The sequence below is a fragment of the Pipistrellus kuhlii genome, unplaced genomic scaffold (genome assembly GCF_014108245.1).
Source record: "Pipistrellus kuhlii isolate mPipKuh1 unplaced genomic scaffold, mPipKuh1.p scaffold_m20_p_3, whole genome shotgun sequence".
Taxonomy (NCBI): Eukaryota; Metazoa; Chordata; class Mammalia; order Chiroptera; family Vespertilionidae; genus Pipistrellus; species Pipistrellus kuhlii.
In genome coordinates, this window is record NW_023425529.1 from 73,652,084 (window position 1) to 73,672,075 (window position 19,992).

At 38.3% G+C, this 19,992-nt stretch overlaps 1 protein-coding gene across 4 annotated transcripts in view; it reads left to right on the plus strand.

Annotated features, from left to right (window-relative positions):
* Nucleotides 1–19,992, plus strand: part of TMTC3 (transmembrane O-mannosyltransferase targeting cadherins 3) — a 64,327-nt gene that overhangs the window by 21,280 nt on the left and 23,055 nt on the right. For all 4 annotated transcript variants that reach the window (XM_036459025.2, XM_045588322.1, XM_045588321.1 and 1 more), the window contains 4 exons: nt 2,907–3,022; nt 3,438–3,610; nt 6,467–6,719; nt 18,047–18,195. In XM_036459025.2, coding sequence (XP_036314918.1) covers nt 2,907–3,022; nt 3,438–3,610; nt 6,467–6,719; nt 18,047–18,195 — 691 coding nt within the window. The remainder of the gene's footprint in view (nt 1–2,906; nt 3,023–3,437; nt 3,611–6,466; nt 6,720–18,046; nt 18,196–19,992) is intronic.

Consider the following 19,992-nt stretch of genomic DNA (forward strand, 5'->3'; position numbering starts at 1 on the left):
CAGTAACTAATATAGAATTTCCTAAGTAAAGCATGAATAATAAACTTAGAAAATACTGTGGCCTACAAGACCATGACCAGGATCTGCCTACCTCTTTAACCCTATTTCCCTGCCATTCTGCCCTGCTTAGCTTCACTAGCTCCAAATAGACTTTTCTCATCCCCACATAGGTGAAGCACTTGTGTATACTTGCTATTATTCCCTCTTTTGAATTTCCGTCCCTTAGATCTTCACATAGTTGTCTTATTTATATTTTTCTTTATATCATCAGGCCTCAACTCAGCTGTGTTTCCCTCTTAAGGAAACCTTTCCTATTCTAACTAAAATAACCTTTCACTTTCAGTCAAACCTCCTTTGTTTCTCATACATTTCCCATCTTGAATAGTTCGATCTCAACCAGCAAATGTTTCATGCTGATACCAATATGGATCATTCGCAAGTTTTTCAGGCAATAAAAGAGAGAATGCATGAGTATCAATTTACCACTATTAACATCTCATTGTGCTGTGAATATTTTCTTTTTCTGTATTTTTTTGCTTTTGTTGCTACTTATTATAAAATTTTCATTTTTTACTGTACATTTCATTGCCTTTTAAGTTATAATGTCCTTTTTATTTTTTAAGTGCTTACTTATAGATTAAACAGTACATTAGACAGCTATGGTATATAAGAAAGGTTAAAATGGAATCGTTTGGGGGTCTGGATCAGATTAATTCAATTTACATGATTCTAATGGGGGGGAAATGCTTTGGTTTTTGAACAGCCTTCTAGAACGAATTAAGTTTGAGAACCACATAATTTTACTTGGTTCTTTTTAATGATTTCCTATCCTTCATAACCCTAGTATCTTTCCTTGTTTCCGTTAGAATTACTTATTTTAAATTCTTGGCCTATCTTTTCAAGTAATTCTGATGTAGTAGTATATGTTATTATGTTTGCTATCTCTCTTTTATGACTGCTGTATCCTCCAGATATCTACTTATTTTGGCTTGTGAGCTCAAGCCACATGATGTTCAAAAGTTGCTGATCACTTTCTCCTTACACTGTTAAGGAGAAGGGGTCACTTTTTCCATCCTGTCATTCATTAAAACCCAGGGTGAGAGCTTCAGGTTCCCCAGGGCCACTGCTGCTCTCAATTGTTACCATTCTACCAAATGCCTCCTTGGTCTCTTAAAAAGAATCAGCATTGAGAAGAGGCCAATCTACCCTCCTGCATTTAGATGGGAGATATGTGGAAGTGATTTCTTAGGGTTGGTTGTTCAACTACCCTTTATCCCAGCAAGACTTCTGAAATGCTCTGATTTAATCGGGGGGATGCCCACAATCTGCAGATTTCTACAGTAAAGGAGCACAGAAGGATCTATCCACTACAGTCAGGATTGGCTACAGTGGAAGTTAATAAGGTGGTTTTTTTCCTCATGCTTTAGTTTCAGTCCCTGATTGCACCCTACAGACATGTTAGGGAGAACCTTCCATCGCCAGGAGTTAGTTTTTTTTGTTTTGTTTTTTTTTTAAGGATTGTTTTGTTTTTGCTTTCAAATAGCTTAGAAGTCTTAGTTTCTCTTACTTAATTTTTTTTCTAGGCTTGATTTTTGCAGAAGAGGCCAACAAGTCAACAGGTTATGCTATGATAGTTCATCACTTGACGAAAACAAAAAATCAAATCATCTTGCTTTCTATCCCTTTATCCTACACTTCTCATAAGGGTCATTTCTAACCTGAAAAATACATATTTTGCAATTTTCTTTTACCACTTTATTGCTTGTTCTTTCACAGTAAAATATAACATTCATTAAGGTAGTTATCTTTATCTCATTTTCTATCTCCATTTCCTAGACTGATTCCTGGTACACAGTACTTATTCAATAGATACATGTATTTATTGAGGTAATGGTCAAGTGAATAAATGTACTGTACAGTTTTAATATATTTTTTATTGATTTTAGAGAGAGGAGGAGAAACATCAAAAGAGAAACATCAACATTGATCCGCGGCCTCTTGCACACGCCCTGCTGAGGATTGAGCCCACCACCCCAGCATGCGCCCTAACCAGAATTGAGCCAGTGCCTTGGTGCCTGGGTCGATGTTCAATCATTGAGTCACACTGGCTGGGCTAAATATATTGTATTTTAAAATCTAATGGATAAGATGCTAAAACCTGCTTGTACCTCCCTCTGTCCTTTTAAACCCTGTGATATTTAATTTCACATGTGAGACTACACAGTTTAGTAAGAATGGTACTCTACCTTTCCTAGTAGTGTTTAGTTTCAGATTTTTAGTAAATGAAGTATATTTATATCTGTATGTTAATTTTAGATAGTTGTCTTTATTTCAAATTGATCATTATTCATGACACTCAAACTTGTAAGTTTCTCTTTTCCAATTGGCCACCTTACATTTGTTTTAAAAGTTAGTATTTGGGTCCTAACTGGTTTGGCTCAGTGGATAGAGTGTCAGCCTATGGACTGAAGGGTCCCAGGTTCCATTCTGGTCAAGAGCATGTACCTTGGTTGCGGGCACATACCCAGGAGGGGGTGTGCAGGAGGCAGCTGGTCGATGTTTCTCTCTCATCAATGTTTCTAACTCGCTATCTCTCTCCCTCCTCTCTGTAAAAAATCAATAAAATTATATTTTTTAAAGTTAGTATTTGGTTAGATAATCTTTATCTCCACAAAAATATTTTTTAAATTATATAACTTGATGTTTTATTTTTAATATTCAAAGCATAAATTACTTATACATTTTAAAATATAAAGTGTAAGTCATTGGGAAATAGCACAAATGTGAATATAGAATCACAAGTAAAGTTTTTCAATAATGTTTAATAGTTGTTTAACTTAAAATATCCTTTCATGCTATTATAAAAAAATTTTGTTGTTTTATTTTGTTCTGTTCTTAAATTGCAGTGTGGACTCCAATTGCATTGACAGTGTTTTTAGTAGCTGTTGCAACATTGTGTAAAGAACAAGGAATAACAGTTGTGGGAATTTGCTGTGTCTATGAAGTATTTATTGCTCAGGGGGTAAGGAGAAATATTTTCTTGATGCTCTCTTTTATCCTATTTGGATCTGATTATAATAAACTTATTTTCTAAACGTATCATGATGTAAATCAATCTGTGAACCAATAATAATATTACCAAAATTTTTCAAGAAACAAGCATGTTTTCCCTCACACCACTGAAAATTACTTAACATTTTAATACCTTCAGCTTTTTAAGTTTAAATAATGGAATTGTTAGGCAATTTGGAATACTTTACAATATACTTAATTATTAGATAAAATTATTGGGCTCTGTTTTATTCATTATCAGTTCCATATTGATTTTATAATTGCAGTCAGTTTTTATTTAATCTTGCATTTAGAAAGTACTACATTGTTGAAAACATTGTAGTACATGGTTATTTATTTAAAACATTTTTTTTTTTGTTTTCCAGTATACTTTACCATTATTATGTACTACTGCTGGACAGTTTCTCCGTGGAAAGAGTAGTATTCCATTTTCTATGCTGCAGACATTAGTAAAACTCATTGTTTTGATGTTCAGTACATTATTACTTGTTGTGATTAGAGTCCAGATTATTCAGTCTCAACTTCCAGTGTTCACCAGGTATGAATTTCTGTGTTGACGTCATTGTTGTTTTCCCATCATTTTTATTTTTTTAAATATATTTTCTTGATTTTTTTTTTTTTTTTTTACAGAGAGGAACGGAGAGAGTTAGAGAGTTAGAAACATCGATGAGAAAGAAACATCAATCAGCTGCCTCCTGCACACCCCCCACTGAGGATGTGCCCACAACCAAGGTACCTTGACCAGAATCAAACCCTGGACGTTTCAGTCCACAGACCGACGCTCTATCCACTGAGCCAAACCGGTACCAGCTCCATCATTTTTAACTTAACTTTGGATTTTGAGTAATTGCAAATATTCCAGAAAACCTTCAGTTTTTTGTTTATTTTTCCTCATTGCACCTTTTTTGTTTTACAAATCTTTTGTTTTATAATTTTATAAATCTTTATTTTTTAAAGTATTACATATGTCCCATTTTCCCCCCATTGGCCCCCTCCAGCCTGCTCACACCCTCCACACCAGGCCTTCACCATGCAAGTCTTCAGTTTACATTGAGGTTTTTAATAGCTTTATTAAGTTACTAGAGGCCCAGTGTATGAAAATTCACGCACTAGAAGTAGGGGGTCCCTTAGCCCAGCCTGCCCCCTCTCACAGTCCAGGAGCACTCAGGGGCGGGAGGTGACCCGGTGATCAGGGGAAGGTGACGCCCCCCCATCACACCTCTGCTGCTGCCACTGCCGGCAGCACATTCCTCGGCCAGCCCTGGTTACCTGAGCCTCAGTAAGTGAGGGGTGCAGGAGAACCCGAAGCCCTTAAGAGGACGCCAGCAGCAGGTGCATGGAGCAGTCGGCCCTGGCTGAGGAATGGAGGATTCTGGCTTGATTGCTCCTAACTGCTCCCCTACTGGCCTGATCGCCCCTAACTGCCTCTGCCTCGCCCAGAACCCAGGATTCCCTCTTCCAGCCAGTCATAGGCACCCAGAACCCAGGATTCCCTCTCTCTGGCTAGCCACAAGCACCCAGGACTTGGGCTGGCTTCACTAATCCTGGCTGCATCATCAGGGGACCATGGGCAGGCATCTTCACCCAGGCCACAGGCACTGGTGTCCAGGATCACATGGTGAGTGGCTTGTCCCTCTCCTGAGCCACAGGCATAGATGCAGCTGTTGGCAACCAGGACCATGGGGCATGCAGCTTGTCCCTCTCCCAGGCTGCAGCCTGTCTGGTCCCCATTCCTCTTTCTTGTGAGCTCATTTGTTCCTGGCTGGTCCCCATTCCTCTTTCCCCAGTGTTGAGTATCTGAGCCATTATGGAGTGAGGGCTTGACAAGCGTTTGCATATTAGTTTTTTATTTATTTACCAGAGGCCCAGTGCATGAAATTCGTGCACAGTAGGGAAGTATCCCTCAGCCTAGTCTGCACTCTCTCCAATCTGGGATCCTTTGAGGAATGTCCGACTGCCCTCTCACAATCCAGGACTACTGGCTCCCAACCGCTCACCTGCCTACCTGCCTGATTGCACCTAACCGCTTCTGCCTGACAGCCTGATCACCCCCTAACCATACCCCTGATAGCCTGATCCATGTCTAGCTGCTTCCCTGCTGGCCTGATTGCCCCTAAGTGCCCTCCCCAGCCAGCCTCATCATTTATGCACTTTAACAAGGAATTGATTAGAGGAAATATTTTCATATAGTTATTTGTCTTTTTGCTATAATAGAAGTGTCAGAGATGAAAGGAAATTGGTAAAATGTATATGAAAATCTCCTTTCTGTCAGAGTCTGGGGAACGCTTCGGGACCCAGAGTCAAGTCCCCACCCACCCACATGTGCTTCGAATTGGCGGGAGACCAAGACCCAGTTGTCCCCACCCCATTGGACGAGACCCAGACCCGGCTAGACCCAACCCTGTCAAACCCCTCTGGTCCCCTGGCCCAGTGCCAGGTGGGGCTGCAGGCTCAGGTCCTGCAGCTTGGCGCCAGGTTGGGGAGTGTGGCCTGAGGTCTCCCATCAAGTCCTGCCAGGCGGGCGGCACAGCCTGATGTCCACGTCAAGCCCCGCTGGGCAGGGGGCATGGCCTGAGGTCCCCCGGCCCAGCACTGGGGTGGGGGCACGGCCTGAAGACAGCCCAGTGCCAGGGTTGGGGCTCGGTCTGGAGTCCCCTAGCCTGGTGTTGGGGTGGGTGGTGCAGTCTGAGGTCCCTATCAAGCCCTGTTGGGGCTGGGGGCACAACCTGAGGTCCCCCAGTCTGGCTCTGGCTCGGGGAGTGTGGCCTGAAGTCCCCTGTCAGGACACCCTGGGTGGGATGTAAAGCCTAAGTTCCCTCTCCTCAACCAGGCACCATGCTGCCTCAGGTCCCTGCTGATCAGTCATTACGTGACAGCATCCTGACTATTCTGCATATTATCCTATTATTAAATAGACTAGGGGCTTATTGCAGGAAGATTCTTGACCGGAATCGAACCTCGCACCTTTCAGTCAGCAGAGCCAAACCGGCTTCGGCTAGGAGCATAATTTTTATTAGCATTCAGTGCTGAAAGAAACTTTTCAGGAGCATTCATAACATCACATGCAATAATGAATCTGACCCAACTTTTCTTACTATTTTTAATCAGAAGGTCATAATTTAATGAAAGTACTTTTGTAGTATCATAATATTGTAGTATGTATTTCTGAATGGTTTAATAAAAATAACTAGAAAATAGATAATCTTCTTGCCCTTTAATCACATTCTATAAAGATTAGACACTTTAAATTCTGGCAGAAATCTGAGGTCTTCATAAAAAATACTTATGCCTTCTGTTTTATTGCTGTTATTATTATTTACTGCTTTAGTTATATATTTTATGTTTAGAAAGGGTTTTTGTTTGAATAACTTTTTTGTTGTTGTTCTTTATACAGGTTTGATAACCCAGCTGCTGTAAGCCCGACTCCTACGAGGCAGCTAACTTTTAACTACCTCCTTCCTGTCAATGCGTGGCTTCTATTAAATCCTTCAGAGCTCTGCTGTGATTGGACCATGGGAACAATACCACTTATAGAGTCATTTCTAGATATTCGAAATGTTGCCACATTTACTTTCTTTTGTTTTTTGGGGGCTTTGGGAGTATTCAGTCTCAGATATCCCAGTGATTCCTCCAAAACTGTTTTAATGGTAAGGAACTTTCTTCATTATTTAAATTTGTGAACTTATTTTGGGTTATCCTAAAGTTATATATCAGAATTTGTTTTTTTTATTTTTTTATTTTATTTTATTGATTTTGTACAGAGAGGAAGGGAGAGAGATAGAGAACTAGAAACATCAATGAGAGAGAGTCATCGATCAGCTGCCTCTTGCACACCCCCCACTGGGGATATGCCCACAACCAAGGTACATGCCCTTGACCGGAATCGAACCTGGGACCCTTCAGTCCCCAAGCCGCCGCTCTATCCATTGAGCCAAACCGGTTTCGGCTATATATCAGAATTTGATATGCAGACATAATTTGACATGTATTCAGCGTGTAAAAAAAAAAAATTACTAATTTTTCTAATTTAGTAGGAACTCTGAATCATGAGGCGTCTCTTTTGGTATAATTTTCTTATATTTTTTTTTATCTTTTTACACAATTAGATTACACACTTTTTGAAGATATAGATCATATTTTATGCTTCTTTGATTTTTGGCACATAGAAGAATGTCATCAAAGATGTGCAGCCAGAAACATATAGCACTTTAATTCTCATTAGCAAGATTATCATTACTCCCTAAGGTATTTCTTACTTGTTGAGTTAACTATGACTGGAAGTATTTTCGTTGTTTTCTAAAGTTTAGTTCTTTGTAAATTTCTTATTCTGTCCTCACTTCTTTATTAGGCTGGGACACCATAATGGTGACAACCAGCTCAGGAGGAGGGTCTTGGCGCGGGCCCAGAGCCTGAGAGAACAACAGACAGGGTGGCCCTGGAATGGACACAGGCAGAGAGGGTCTGGGATGGGAGTCAGGCCCAGGTCCCAGCCACCCACGGCACCAGTCAGGCCCTGACTCCCGTGGCAGCCTGAGAAGTAGGCAGAGGACAGATCACTGAGGGTCTTATATACCATAGCAGGGAGCTTAGATTTTATTCCACAGGAGGAAGAAAAGGGAAGAATGTCAAGCATGGGAGCATCCTGGTCTTGCTTTCATTTTAAGTGAACCATTCTGGTACCTGTGGGAAGGATCAGTGTAGACAGCTGCAGTGTTTTTGGTCCCAGGAAAAAAAGAGACTGATGTTGGGAACTAGGACTAGACAGAGGCAGTGGATCAGAGACATATTTATAAGGAAACCTGATGGAACTATTTGGCTATTTAGAGATGACAGCAAACAAAAGTTATTAGCCCAGGTTTTCCAGTTTAGGCAACTTGGTTGGGTGATTCTGATAATTGGGAGAAGGTATCGAGGAAAAGGAACAGTGGAAGAGAGTTTGCTTAGTTCAGCAATAGCCAAACAATTAGGACAGAAGACAGACTTACTGCTCTTTCTTTACTGCAACATTTATTTTTCTGCCTTCAGCCAGCACCATGTAAGGCTAATGTGCCGTCATTTCTCCTAATCTAGGATATTATCTACTACACATTTTTATCACCTAAACTAGCTTTTCTGCATGATCCCTTAAACATACTTATCAAAGTCATTCAATGCTCTGGGAGTATGGGGACTTTAAAGATGAGGAAACAGCCGAAGCCGGTTTGGCTCAGTGGTAGAGCATCGGTCTACGGACTGAAAGGTGCCAGGTTCGATTCCGGTCGGGGTCATGTACATTGGTTGAGGACACATCCCTGGTGGGGGCTATGCAGGAGGCAGCTGGTCAATATTTCTCTCTCATCGACATTTCTAGCTCTCTATCTCTCTCCCTTCCTCCCTGTAAAAAAATCAATAAAATAGATTTTTAAAAATAATAATTAAAAAAATAAAGATGAGGAAACGAGCTTATATATAGGGTCTAGTAATAATTAATGTCGTTTTTAAACATTCGTTTAAAATCTTGCTTGGCGTTGACTTGTATTGATATAACCTTCAAACACGTGGTATCTACAGAACGTGTGAAGTGCAATTAACAAGTTTTGCTTGAAAAAGTTTGTGTTTGGTTTGGTTTTTGTTGCAAAACTAGGGCTAAGAAGATGGCGGATGAAGAGCATATTCGGCACTGCATGCTTTACGAGTTCCAATTAGGAAGAAAAGCAAATGAGGCTGCAAAAACATCTGTAGTGCTCTTGGTCAAGATGCAGTTAGCGCCAGAAAATGCCAGCATTGGTTTGAGAAATTTCGCGAGGGAAATTTTTCGTTAAATGACAAGAGTGGTCGAGGCCATGTGTCCAATTTTGATCAAGAAGCTCTTCAAGCTCTTTTGGTGCAAAATCCTCAAATTACCCAACAAGAGCTTGCGACAACTTTAAATTGTTCACAAAAAACAATTTCCAATCAATTGCTTGCACTTGGCAAAGTCCAAAAGTTTGGAAAATGGGTTCCTCATGAGTTGACCGACAACAACCGTAATCAAAGAGTCACAATTTGCAGTTCGCTCCTCTCTCGTCAAAACCGTTTGCCGTTTTTAGAGCAAATTGTTACCGGAGATGAAAAATGGGTGCTGTATGTTAATTTGAAAAGGCGGCCTCAATGGTTGGACAAAAATGAGGCTCCGCAGCCCACGCCAAAACCTGACTTGCATGCGAAAAAAGTGATGTTGTGTGTTTGGTGGAATTTTAAAGGAATTCTTCATTATGAACTTTTACCATCTAACCAAACCATTACAAGTGCAGTGTATAGTGCCCAATTGGAAAGGTTAGCCCAAGCTTTAAGAGAAAAAGAACCCGCGCTTTTTAATCGGAAGGGCGTAATTCTTCACCATGATAACGCACGACCGCATACTGCAAGAATCACTGCTGAAAAACTGCACCAGTTGGAATGGGAAGTTCTCCCTCAACCTGCATATTCTCCTGATATTGCCCCTTCCGATTACCATTTGTTTCGTTCTTTGCAAAACTTTCTTCTTGGAAAAAAATTTAATAATGAAGAATGCCTCAAAAATGCATTGACCGAATTTTTTGCATCAAAATCACAAGAATTTTACAACAGAGGGATTAAAATGCTTCCTGAGCGTTGGGCACAAGTAGTAGAAAACAACGGCAACTATATTGTTGATTAAATTTTGTTGTATTGTTTAAATTCGATTTAAAAAAGGTATTAGAAAACGACATTAATTATTACTAACCTAATATTATAGATTGATAAAGAGATATTGGGTGCTCAATTTTTAACGGTGAAATAAGATACTGAATGTGGTCATGCCAGAGGCATAATTTTAATGAGCCAATGTCTCATTACTGAAGTGTCATACTTCAAAAGAAACCTCTCAAATAATACAATACATAACACTCATCCAGGTTGCCTGTTAAAATGTAGGACCTCACCTTGAAAAACATTCCTTCCAGAGCTAATTTTGGTAGATAAATCTCCCTTCAATTAAAGTCGTCCTATATAATAAAACTGTAATATGCAAATTGACCAAACGCCAAAACAACTGGTCAGTGGGGATGGGGGCCAGTGAGCCAGGCCAGCTAAGTTGCATGCCAGCAAGCAGAGGGACTGGATGGCGATGAAGTGGGGAGGGCGGGGGGGGGGGGGGGGGGGGGGGGGGCAGCAGCAACCAGCAGCAGTGGAGTGATGGGGGCTGGCGCTGTTCCCTGATCTTCCACCTGGTCGTCTCCCGCTGAGGGATGCCATGGGCGTCAGCAGCAGCGGGGCGATTCAGGGCAGGGCCGCCCAGCATCATCCCCAGATAGGCCTGCTAGGGTTGCCTCCCACAGAGGGGGGCCATCAGTGGCCGTGGCAAAATTGAGGACAGCGCAACTTCTCGCTGTCCATGCCATCTTGATCTGCCCGCCTGTCACCTCCCACAGAGGGAGGCCAGACTGTTGCTTAGGCCCACTCCCCTCTCCCCTAAGCCATCAGTAGGACATCCCCCAAGAGGTTCCCGATTAGAGAGGGTGCATGCTGGGCTGAGGGAACCCCCCCAATGCATGAATTTTGTGCACCAGGCAACTAGTGTGTGTGTGTGTATTGATTTCAGAGAGAAAGGGAGAGAGGGGGAGAGAGAGAAACATCCATGAGAGAGAATAATAGATTGGCTGCCTTCTGCACACTCCCTACTTCGGATCAAGCCTGCAACACAGGCATCTGCCCTTCACCAAAATTGAACCCAGGACCTTTCAGTCCCCAGGCCAGCACTCTATCCAGTGAGCCAAACCAGCTAAAGCTATTCTGACCTCACTTATTATTCATAATTAGAGGCCCGGTGCAGGAAATTCATGCACAGGTGAGTGTGTCCCTCTGCCCAGCCTGCACCCTCTCCAATCTGGGATCCCTCTCACAATTCAGGACTGCTGGCTTCCAACTGCTTGCCTGCATGCCTACCTGATTGCCTCTAACCACTTCTGCCTGCCAGCCAGATCATCCCCTAACCACTCCCCTGCCAGCCTGATTGACACCTAACTGCTCTCCTGCTGGCCCATTTACCGCTAACTGCTCTCTACTGGCCTGGTCACCCCTAACTGTCCTCCCCTGCAAGCTTAGTTGCCCCTGCCTGCCTTCCCTGCTGGCCCAGTCACCCCTTACTGCCTTCCCTTGCCAGCCTGGCTGTCCCTAATTGCTCTCACCTGCTGGCCTGGTCACCCCTAACTGCCCTCCCCTACCAGTCTGGTTGCCCCTAACTGCCATCCCCTGCAGCCTGATCACTCCTACCTGCCTTTCCCTGCAGGCCTTGTTCTTTCCCACTGCCCTCCCCTGCAGGCCTGGTCACCCCCAACTGCCCTCCCTTGCAGGCCTAGTCTCTCCCAACTGCTCTTCCCTGCTGGACTGATTGTCCACAACTGCCTGCCCCTGCTGGCCATCTTGGGGCAGCCATCTTGTGTGATGGAGTGATGGTCAATTTTCATATTCTTTATTAGATAGGATAATTCTAATGCCCTTCTTTCAGATTACTGAAGATAATAATCCTCAATTCTTTCATGAGCATTTACTCAAAAGTGTTTTTAATAATTTGCAACTATATCTTTTCAGTCTGCAGCCACTAGATTTATTTAATAAATATATATTTTTAATTGTAACCTACGTACCAGGCAGCATTTGGACACTAATGCTGCCTGGCACATAGGATAATAAAAAGAAATACAGGGTCCTCGTTTCTAGAGAAATTTTACTCTAGAAAAATTTAAAGCCAATTTCTGAGATAAAGAGAAGATTGTTAAAATATAGGGTTTAGGGGAAAGATTAAATTTACTATTATCTTTGGATCTATTGAGTTTAGGTGCCTTTGAAACATCCTAGTGTAGTGAAGATTTTGAATATCCCTTTGTACCTAGGACTCAGAGAAACCTAAGCTACTAATAAAAATTTGATCAGTTGGCATAAAGATAGAAATTGAAGCCAGAATGTGGATAAGAAGGCCTGTAGAAAGGTTATAGAGCAGCCTTTCTCAACTAGGGTTTTGTCACATTTCTAAAAGATGATAGCTAGCTAGTAGATTCTAGATGCATAAAATAGTTCATTCATATATATAATAAATTCAGATATATATAAATTTGTTTATTTATATATATCTGAATTTTTATATATCTGTTAACTAATGAGTTTGCTGACCTTAGAGCAATGGTCAGCAAACTCATTAGTTAACAGAGCCAAATATCAACAGTACAACAATTGAAATTTCTTTTGAAAGCAAAATTCTTTAAACTTAAACTATATAGGTAGGTACATTGTTATTAACTTAAATTAGGGTACTCCTAAGCTGGCCTTTGCTAAAAACTCAAGGGGCCAAAGAGCTGCATGTGGCTCGAGAGCCGCAGTTTGCAGACCACTACCTTAGAGTATTTGGTCATAATTCTCTCTCAGGAAATAGTTGAAGGGCCTAAATAGAGTGATAGAAAAGAAGCCTACTACTAGGTCTTGGAAAAACTTCCATTATTTAGAATTGCAGAGGACAATAAACCTAAGTAGGAGCTAGACCAAATGGACAGAAGAGTAGGTAAGTTTCAAGAAAGAGAATGCTGAACACTTAACAGTGCTGTCAGGTAGGAAAGTTGGAGTTGACCTCTTTTAGGTGTGTTAGTTACTTTAGTGAAATTTATTTCTGTGGAGTGATTTTGTTAGATGAGTTAGTGAAGATTGCTAGTGTAGATAACCTGTTGGGGTCATTAAATTTAACGAAATATTTCACAGGATAAAACAAACTTGAAATTATTGCCTGCCTAAATAAGAAAAGACTGCTGGTCAGGCAGTGGCTTCACGCATAGAGTGTAGTGTCAATGGAATAAACAGACTTATATAACTTTTATGTGTATGAAAGAGAAACATTGGGAGGTTAGGTATAACTGCTTTAAGTATAGTCTTAAACATGCTATTTTTTATGGTGATATTTTCCAAAGATCTCTGAAAGGATAAGTAGATCAAAGGAGTACCTACCAAGTACCAGATACCATATTAAACACTTTTTTTCTTAAATTTTTTATTTAAAATATATGTGTCTCCTTTTGTCCCCATTGACCTTTCTCTCAGACTTCCATGCCCCATCACATGCCCTCATCCCCTATTGTCTGTGTCCATTAGTTATGCTAATATGCATGCATACAAGTCCTTTGATTGATCTATTAGTCCCCATTCCCCCCAGCCTTCCCTCTGAGGTTTGATGGTCTGTTTTTTGCTTCTCTGTCTCTGCATCTATTTTTGTTCATCAGTTTATGTTGTTCATTATATTATAGTCCACAAATGAGTGAGATCATGTGATACACAGTATATCTTTCTCCGGCTGACTTATTTCACTTAGTATAATGCTCTCCAGGTCCATTCAGGCTGTTGCAAATGGTAAAAGTTCTTTCTTTTTTACAGCAGCATAATCCATTTTGTAGATGTAACAAAGCTTTTTAATCCACTCATCTGCTGATGGACACTTAGGCTGTTTCCAAATCTTAGCTACTGTAAATTGTGCTGCTGTGAACATAGGGGTGCATATTTCCTTTCTGATTGGTGTTTCTGATTTTTTGGTATATAATCCTAGAAGTTGGATTACTGGGTCAAATGGGAGTTTCATTTTTAACTTTTTGAGGAAATTTCATACTGTTTTCCACAGTGGCTGCACCAGTCTGCATTCCCACCAGCAGTGCATGAGGGTTCCTTTTTCTCCACATCCTTGCCAGTACTTTTCTTTGTCAATTTGTTAATAATATCCATTTTGACAGGTTGAGGTGGTATCTCATTGTTTTGATTTGCATCTATCAGATGATTAGTGACTTTGAGCATGTTTTTATGTCTCTCAGCCTTCTGTCCTCTTTTGAAAAGTGTCTATTTAGGTCTTTTGCCCATTTTTTGATTGGATTGTTTATCTTCTTTTTGTTAAGATATATGAGTTCCCTATAAATTTTAGAGATTAGATCCTTATCAGATGTAACATTAGCAAATATGTTATCCTATGCAATGGGCTTTCTTGTTTTCTTGATGGTTTGTTTTGCAGTGCAGGGGCTTTTTATTTTGATGTAGTCCCATTTGTTTTTGTTTTTTTTTCCTTGGTTTTCATTGTCTTAGGAGCTGTATCGGTAAAGATATTGCTATTGACCTATGTCTGATATTTTATTGCCTTTGTGTTCTTCTAAGATTTTTATAGTTTCCTAGTTTGTTTGTGTTTAAGTCCTTTATTTATTTTGAGTTTATTTTTGTATATGGTGTAAGTTGGTGGTCTACTTTCATTTTTTCCATGTATCTGTCCAATTTTCCCAACACTGTTTATTTAATAGACTGTCTTGACTACATTGCATGGTCTTGTCTCCATTGTCCAGTATTAACCCTTTGCACTCCGCTGTCCCCTCTCAGGGGACATCGGAATTCTAGCATATCACTCGGATGTCCCTTCTCAGGGGACATTGCAGTTTATTAGTGATTACGGGGAATTGAGTTAATTCAACGCATGTTTCCGCCATTAGCGTCGAGTAGCTGGTAGCCAATGTCCAGAATGGTTCGGAGTGCAAAGGGTTAATTGAGCTTGATGGCTTGGGTCAGATCTCTGGTTTCTCTTTTCTGTTCCATTGGTCTATATGTCTGTTCTTGTGCCAGAACCAGGCAGTTTTGAGAGCAGTGGCTTGTAATACAGCTTGATATCTTGTATTGTAACCTCTCCAACTTTGTTCTTCTTTCTCAAGATTGATCTGACAATTTGGATTTTGTTTTTGGGGTGTTTTTTTTGTTGTTGTTGTTTTGTTGTTTGTTTGTTTGTGTGTTTTTTTTTATTCCATATGAATTTTTGGAGAGTTTGTTCTAGGTCTGTGAAGTATGCTGTTGGTATTTTAATGGGGAGTGCATTAAATCTGTAGATTGCTTTGGGTAATATGGACATTTTAATGATGTTGATTCTACCAATCCATGAACCCAGTATATTCTTTCATTTGTTTATATCTTCCTTTATCTCTTTTTTCAATATCCTGTAGTTTCCCAAGTACAGGTCTTTTAATTCCTTAGTTAAGTTTATTCCCATGTATCTTAATTTTTTTTGGTTCATTGGTAAATGATATTGGGCTTTGTTTTGTTTCTGTTTTTCAGTTTATCTTTCTGTGAATTCAATATTGGTGTATAAAAAAGCCATATATTTCTGAGTGTTATCTATCCTGATATTTTACAGAATTCATTTATTAAGTCTAGTAGTTTTTTGATGGAGTCTTTAGGGTTTTCAATGTAATGTCAGCTGTGAATAATGACAGTTTTACTTCTTCTTTTCCAATTTGGATGCCTCATTTTTCTTCTTGTTGGATCACTATATCTAGCACTTCCAGTACTTTGTCGAACAGGAGTGGTGAAAGTGGGCATCCCTGTCTTGTTCCTGTTCTTAGAAGAAATAGTTTTAGTTTTTACCCATTGAGTATGATGTTGGCTGTAGGTTTATCATATAAGGCTTTTGTTACGTTGAGGTATGATCCCTCTGTTCCCAATTTGCCGAGAGTTTTTATCAAGAAAGGGTGTTGAATTGTGTCAAATGCTTTTTCTGCATCAATTGATATGATTATGTGATTTTTATTTCTCAATTTGTTTATGTGGTGTATCACATTAATGGTTTGTGGATATTGTACCATCCTTGCATCCCTGGAATAAATCCCACTTGGTGGTGGTGTATGATTGTTTTAATGTATGCTGGATCCTATTTGCTAGAATTTTATTGAGGATTTTAGCATCTATGATCATCAGGAATACTGGTCTGTAATTCTCTTTGCAGTGTCTTTATCTGTTTCTGTGATTAGGGTAATCTGGCTTCATAGAAAGATCTTGAAAGTATTTCTTCCTCTTGAATTTTTGGAATAATCTGAAGAGGATAGGTTTTACTTCTTTCTTTATTTATTTATCTTGTTTGTTTGTTTTTGTTTGTTTAATCCTTACCCAAAGATATTTTTCTTTCTTTTTTTGTTTTTAATATATTTTATTGATTTTTTTTTACAGTGAAGAAGAGAGAGGGATAGAGAGTTAGAAACATCGATGAGAGAGAATCATCGATCAGCTGCCTGCCTCTTGCACGCCCCCTACCGGGGATGTGCCCGCAACCAAGGTATATGCCCTTGATCAGAATCGAACCTGGGACCTTCCAGTCCGCAGGCCAACACTCTATCCACTGAGCCAAACCGGTCTTGGAGGTTTTACTTCTTTAAATGTTTGGTAAAACTCTCCTTTGAAGCCATCTAACCCAGGGCTTTTGTTGCTGGAAATTTTTTGATGACTGCTTCAGTTTCATCAGTAGTTTTCGGCCTATTCAAATTTTTTTATTCTTCCTGATTGAATTTTGGAATGTCATATTTTTATAGGAATATGTCCCATTTCTTCTAGTTCACCAGTTTTGTGTTTTTTTGTAATAGAGTTGTTCATAATATTTTTTTTTTTTTTACAATCCTTTGTATTCCTGTGAGGTCTGTTGTTATTTTATCTCTTTCATTTCTGATTTTGTTTATTTGGGTCCTCTCTCTCTACTTCTTGGTGAGCCTGGCTAGAAGTTCATTATACTTGTTTATCCTTTCATAGAACCAGCTCTTGGTTTTATTGTTAAGCACTGATTAAGTAAAGTTTCATAAGTATCTCAATAATAAAATGTAAGTAGTATTTATAAACAGTTGCAAGTAGTCAATTGATTAATTTACCTTTATGTTACATAGGAAATAAAAAGTGACACAAATTTGTCTCCAAACTCTTTGTTCTTTCCACAATCATTCTTCCTTTCAAAGAATTTACATCTCTGGAGGAAGGAGATTATATTAGTCATAGAGAACTAGGTTGGCATACATTAATAGAGAGCATATTAGGATTTCTAAGTTAATAATTAATGGAGATATTCCTTACCTAAGAACAAATAGATTTATGGGTTGATTTCTTTTTTGTGTAGTTTATGTATCAGTTCATGATGCATCTTTGGGTCAATTTAATACTTATTCTTTCGAATGAAATTGCTTTAGGACAGTCATGAATTAATAGGGAATTTTTTTTAAAGCACTGCATATTTAGGAATATCTCTGTTTCTCAGCTAGCTGGTTATTTGTATTGGGTACTTCTGGGAGATGTAAATGAACTATGCACTCTTAATGTTTTACTTTTTTATTTAAAAAAACTAAAATTTTAGATATATAAGTTGGTGGTGAGCAGTATGATGGTAGTGCTTTTCTTCAGATTTAATATTGCCTCATTATAAATCATTTGTGATTCATGGAGAAAGTATTTTTTTAATATATACATATCTGCAACTATATTTTGCTATAAAAACTGATATTCTTTCCTCTCAAACTATTAAAAGACTCTCACGCTTATAAAGCTGAAGGAACTACTTACTTATTTAATTGCACTATCAAACAAATCAGGGTAACAATGTATGGAATCATATGTATATAGAAATAGATGTTCTAATGACAGCTAATTTGTTTTCTTCTACAAGTTATTTCTGTGCTAGTTATTTGTGTCCTACCTTTTGTAATGGCTTTATAACCTGAAAACCATATGCCATCCCATTTTCATAATGAAAAACAAAAATAAAACCTAAACATTTTTTGATGTTTTATTTCAGTTAAAATATAAGACATTCTTGTAAATATTTCTTAGAAGTCTTAGGAAGAAAAAAAAGATTAAGACACTGTTGTTTTAAAGGGAGGCAGTTTTATTCTTAAACATATACTAAGCCTATGTTACATGTATGTGACTCATCAGAATCTAATGCAAAATAATGCTGAGATATAAAAGTAACAGTCTGCTATCTTGTCTGAAACACACCTTATGAATTTCCAATATGATGTGGTTACTAATAGTAGTAACATAAAAATTGGCTTTTAAAAGTACTTTTTTTTTTTTTGACCACCAGTACATTTCCAAATTAAATGACAAAATATTTGGATTTGATTCTTGAATGTTCATATATTTTTAATTTAATGAAATATCTTCTTCTTTTTCTTTGTAGGCACTTTGTTTAATGGCGTTACCATTTATTCCTGCATCGAACCTTTTTTTCCCAGTTGGATTTGTTGTTGCTGAACGAGTATTGTATGTTCCGAGCATGGGGTTCTGTATTTTGGTAGCCCATGGATGGCACAAAATATCAAAAAAGAGGTGAATTTAAATATTAGCTTATTTCATGCTACTAACTAGAAAATCAAATGTGATACGTTTACGTATTTAAATGTTTATTTTAATTCAGTTTTATAAATCATACTTTTGTACATCTCTTGTTTTTCATCTTGATAGTCTCGTTTTCCTGTAATTCAAGTTAGGAAAGCTCCATAGCATCTACTGCATCTTATGTTCTTCATATCTATATAATTTTATTTTGCAGCCTGAGACATAAACTTTGAGTCAGACCCAAATGAAAACAAGGATATTATTGAAACTAAAGTTAAATTTAGTTCCCACTTTATATGCAATGAACTATAATCTTCTTACTTAAGTGAGTCATATGTAAAATGTACAGTTATATATAAAAAGTAGGTTTACAATTGTTCACATGGAAAATAATATAACAGTTAATAAATAATACTGGAATGACTTCTGTTTTGTGTACTCATAATTGTGAGTACTATAATTTCATGCTGTGATGACTGTCTTCATCATCATAACCACCATGTCGTAATTGCCTTAACAGCAGTTAAGGAACAGAATAGTTAACTATGTATACAAGAAATGGGCACTGTCTCTTCTTTCTCACTTCCAGTCACCATTCAACACATAGAATTCTGACTTCTCTCTTATCTATTAACACAGATAACAAATTGCTTCCTGGTAGCTAAATTTGGTCAATGCTTTTATTTAAAATTTATTTCCCAGGCATCTGTAAAAAGTCTCTCTCTCTTCATTCTCTTTTATATCTTTTAATTTCTGCCCTCTTCTCTGATTTCTTCTTCCTCTGACTGCTCTTTAAATATTTATTATTTCTCAGAGTTCTACCGTAGCCACTTTTATCACATTACATATTCTCCCTGGATGATCTCTTCTATGGCTAAAATTTACATTACTATCTACCAAACCTTTTCCCTTAGTTTTGACCCATATATCCTATTGTAATCAATATCAATTTTTTAGTGCCCATCATGTGTCAGGTGCCCTGATAGATTGTTTAGATTTATTTTCTTATTTTATTCTTGACATTCATTAATTCTGTTTTGCACATTTTAAAATTAAGGATCATTACAGGTTACCTGAATTATGCAAGATCACACAGCTAGTAAATAGCAGTCTTCAGATGTGCATCTGACTATTTTCTATTCCATGTTCTTTCTGATGCATGCACTCATATTCTGGTTAAGTGTGTCATCAAAATAAAAGAAGTTGAACTGGGCAAAAATACAGTTAGAGAATATTAGTATTAAATGAGATCATAGGGTTTATTGAAGTATAATCATATTTTTATAAAGGAATTGTGTCCCAAATAATTAGTCTAAAGTATATAAGTAATGTACATCTATTTTATAAGTTTACTATGACTTTTAATAAACAGTTCTAGCTTTAAAATGTAAATTATTCCAAGAATGCATGATAACCTGTAGTATATAATTGTAAGCAGAAATGTCTTTAAATGTAGCCAATGATAAGATTCACCCTTTTTAAATGCAAGTAAGGATATTCATGTTGTAGGTAATGGTAAAAGGACTCTAAATATAAAAATTCATAATTAAAAGCTGGTTTCATCAACTTTTTATTAAATATAAACAATGCTTTTGAAATAAAGGTAAATATTGTAGTATTAATGTAATTGAAGAGTGAAGAAGTGGAAGATAGTATTTACATATTTAAGTTTTTGGTGTTGGTCCCTCTGAAGTAGAATGATTATTAGAACAATCCCTATTTTTAGAATAAATTCAGACATTGGGGGTATTTAACATTTCTTCTGTTCTAAAAGATAAAATGCTTTGG